Source organism: Propithecus coquereli, unplaced genomic scaffold (assembly GCF_000956105.1).
Source record: "Propithecus coquereli isolate 6110/MARCELLA unplaced genomic scaffold, Pcoq_1.0 Scaffold134, whole genome shotgun sequence".
NCBI lineage: Eukaryota > Metazoa > Chordata > Mammalia > Primates > Indriidae > Propithecus > Propithecus coquereli.
Window position 1 is genome coordinate 3,098,999 of NW_012137636.1, and position 3,823 is coordinate 3,102,821.

The 3,823-nt window shown below is 38.1% G+C and overlaps 1 protein-coding gene across 1 annotated transcript in view; it reads left to right on the top strand.

Annotated features, from left to right (window-relative positions):
- The window catches only part of DPY19L2 (dpy-19-like 2 (C. elegans)), a 139,239-nt gene that overhangs the window by 51,904 nt on the left and 83,512 nt on the right, over nt 1-3,823 (top strand). Inside the window, exon 9 of the mRNA XM_012638753.1 lies at nt 1,019-1,154. Within this exon, the coding sequence (XP_012494207.1) occupies nt 1,019-1,154 (136 nt within the window). The remainder of the gene's footprint in view (nt 1-1,018; nt 1,155-3,823) is intronic.

Below are 3,823 nucleotides of genomic sequence, written 5' to 3' on the forward strand. Positions count from 1 at the left end.
ATATATGTGTATATATGCATGTGTTTATACTATGTATATATTTTAACACACATATACATATATTTATTTTTAAACCTCATAAGACAGCATCATTATTATTTATATAGTCAATTATAATTAGATTTACCTACATGGTTTATTTTTCTGTTATTCTTGAATTCTTTCTATGTGTGCAAACTTCCATATAGGATCTTTTATTTTCTGTCCAAAGATCCATTAGTATTTTACTTTAGTGTGGACCTGCTGGTGATAATTTTTGCTTGCTTATCTGAAATGTTCATTTCACCTTCATTTTTGAAGGATAGTTTCTCTAGGTATAGAATTCAAGTTTGGAAAATGTTTAAATTTGTTTGTTTTTCTCCGTGTTGTAAAAATTTCATTCAATTATCTCCAACTCTTTTCTGTTGAGAGGTTAGTTGTACATCTCATTATTTCTTTTTGAGGACATTCTGCTTTTTTCCCTAGCTTTTTCCCTGCACACCTCACCTCAACCCCAACCCCCCACATTTCTCTATTATTAACATTTTGAATTAGTATGATACATTTGTTACAATTAATGAACTGATACTGATACATTATTATTAACTAAAGTCCATAGTTTACATTAAGGTTCATGCTCTGTGTTGTATAGTTCTGTGGGTTTTGACAAATGCATGATGATATGTATCCATCATTACAGTATCATACAAAATAATTTCAACACCGTAAAGTATCCTCTGTGCTTCACCTGTTTAACCCTAGCCCCTGTCCACAACCTCAGAAACCACTGATCTTTTTACTCTCTCTAAAGTTGTGTTTTCTGTAAATTGTCATATATTGGAATCATACAGTATGTAGTCCTTTCAGACTGGCTTCTTTCACTTAGCAATATGCATTTAAAATTCTTCCATGTTGAAGGAGGAGGAAGATGGTGGACCAGTAGCAGCCTGTGTGCTGCTCTCAAAGAGAGTATTGAAAGCTGTAGGTATATACCCACCTACGTTTGACTCTTCTTGGAAAGAACATTGTAAAACTCCAGAGAAATGACACAGGACATTCAGAGTGAAGAAGAAGTTGATGGGGCGATCATGCCACCCCCAAGATTCCAGCATTGTGCCTGGACCCCAAGGCCCCAGACTCCACCACCACCACTGGGCCCACAGAACTGCCCTGAGGTCCAATGTTCCGGCAGGGACCACTGCCCCCTCCCAGCTTTGGGCCGCCATTTAACATGGACCTGAATTAAGCAAGTGCCCACAGCTAGGACACCAACGACCATTGCCTTGATAGCCTCACCCGGTGGCCACAGTCACCTCTGTGGAGAAACCCTGGGCAGAGCAATCCCACACAATGCCAGTGGCTGTAGAGAGGGTCTCACCAAGCCCCCAACTTAAACTTCCAATAATAATCTGGGGAATAGCACACCACCCTGCATGAAGATCATCCAGCACTGGCTTAAACTGTAACAATCACAGGGGAATGGAACAAAACAACAGCTGCACTAGAGGCTGTCAGTACTCCTGCCCCTCACTTGCCAGATCAGCATTCCAGAGTAGAACACAAAAGCACCATCTAGGGACCTTCCCTTCTTGCTAAGTAGGAGAATTCCCAGCAAAGGAGAACAGGCACCCTGTAAAACTGTTATCCCTGAGCTAAGAGAAGATGATTCAGATGAGAAGAAACCAGCAAGAGAATCCTGGCAACATAAAAACACAAAAAAAGCTTGATACCCACAAGGGATAACAATGGAGCTACAGTAGTGGACTCCAAAAGGAAATTGTTGAAATGATATAAATGGAAATCAGAATATGGATTGCAAATAAGATGAATGGAATTGAAGAGAAAGTTGAAAACCAATACCAAGAAGCCAAAATATTTCAGGATGAGAAACCAAAAAATGAAAAAGTCACCAAACAGATAGAAAACGTAAGAAGGATATAACTTAGGATAACAAGGATATATATATAAAGTGTATAACTTAAAGAAATGAAAGAGTTATTTAGGGACTTTCAAAATATAGCAGAAAGCTTCAACAACTTACGGGGTGGGAAAACTGCAGTCTTGGGGCCACATGTGGCCTTCTGGATCCTTGAGTGTGGCCTTTTGACTGAATCCAAATTTTACAGACCAAATTATTTTAATAAAGTGATTTGTTCTGCGATGTTTGGATTCAGTCAAGGAGCAACAACTGGGGATCCAGAGGGCCACATTTGGTCTTGGGTCCACAGGTTCCCTACTCCAGGACCATCTCAGAACTTGAAGACAAAGCTTTCAAACTAACCTAATCAGTAAAAGATGCAGAATAAAGAAGAATGAACAATCACCGAGAGAAATATGGGACTGTGTGAAATGAGCCAGTATATGAATTATAGCTATCCCAGAGAGAGAAAAAAAAAGCAAAAAGCATGGAAAACCTCATTGAGTGAATTATTGAGAAAAACTTCCTTAGTATTGCCAGAGAGTCAGACATCCAGATACAAGATGGTCATCAAACACTGGGAAGATTCATAGCAAATGGAAAATCTCCAAAATACATAGTAATCAACCGGGCCAAGGTTAAAATGAAGGAGAAAATTCTACAAGCAGCAAGATGAAAGCAACAACTAACCTACAAAGGAAAATCCATCAGGCTAACTGCAGACTTCTCTGCAGAGACCTTACAAGCCAGAAGAGATTGGGGCCCTATCTTCAGTCTTCTTAAACAGAACAACTGGCAGCCTAGAATTTTATATCCAGCAAAACTAAGTTTCATAATTGACAGAGAAATATAGACTTTTCCAGATCAGCAAACCCTGAGGGAATTTGTCATGATCAGACCAACCCTGTAGGAAGTACTCAGAACTGCATTATACATGTATCAGCACAATAGATACCCACCAGGGTAAAATCACTCAAAAGCTAAAACTCAAAACTTGTATACAACAATAGCATAAGACAGAAAACAAAGCAATAAGGGACTACCCAATATGATGAACAGAACAGCATCCCACATATCAATGCTATCACTCACCATTAACAGTCTGCATGCTCAACTTAAAAGACATAGGCTGGGTGAAAAGATGAAAAAACATAACCCAACTATCTGCTGTCTCCAGGAAACACATCTAACCCACAAAGACTCACACAAACTCAAGATATAGGGATGGAAAAAATATTCTAAGCAAACAGAAACCCATATAGATCAGGTATGGTCATTATCATATCAGGTAAAATTGACTTTAAATCAACAATGGTAAAGAAAGACAAAGATGGTCATTATATAATAGTAAAGTGAGAGATTCAACAAGAAGACATAATCCTAAATATATATGCCCTTAACATAGGATCTCCCAGATTCATAAAGCAACTTCTACTAGATCCAAGCAAAGAGATAAATAGTGGCATTGTAATTGCCATGGGTGTCAACACCTCATTGACAGAGCTGGATAGATCCCTGGAAGTAGAAAATAAAGAAACACTAGACTTAAATGGGACTCTAGAACAAATGGAACTAAAGACATTTAAAGAATTTTCCTACCCCAAAACTACTAAATATGCATTCTTCTCATCAGCACATGGGACAATCTCCAAGATTAAGCATATATTAGGACACAAAACATGTCTGTTACTACTAAAGGGTTTTTGAAAGCATCAGTAACAGTTTATACAAACAGCAGCATAGGAGTACTAGTTACTTTACGTTCTCACCAACATTCGATATTGTCTATTTATTTAAATTTTAGCCATTGTGTATTTGCATTTTTCTGATGAGGAAGAATGTGGAGCATCTTTTTATATACTTCTTGGCCATTTGGTTATTTTTTGTGAAATGCCTGGTCAAATCTCTTGCCCAGTTTTCCTAGCA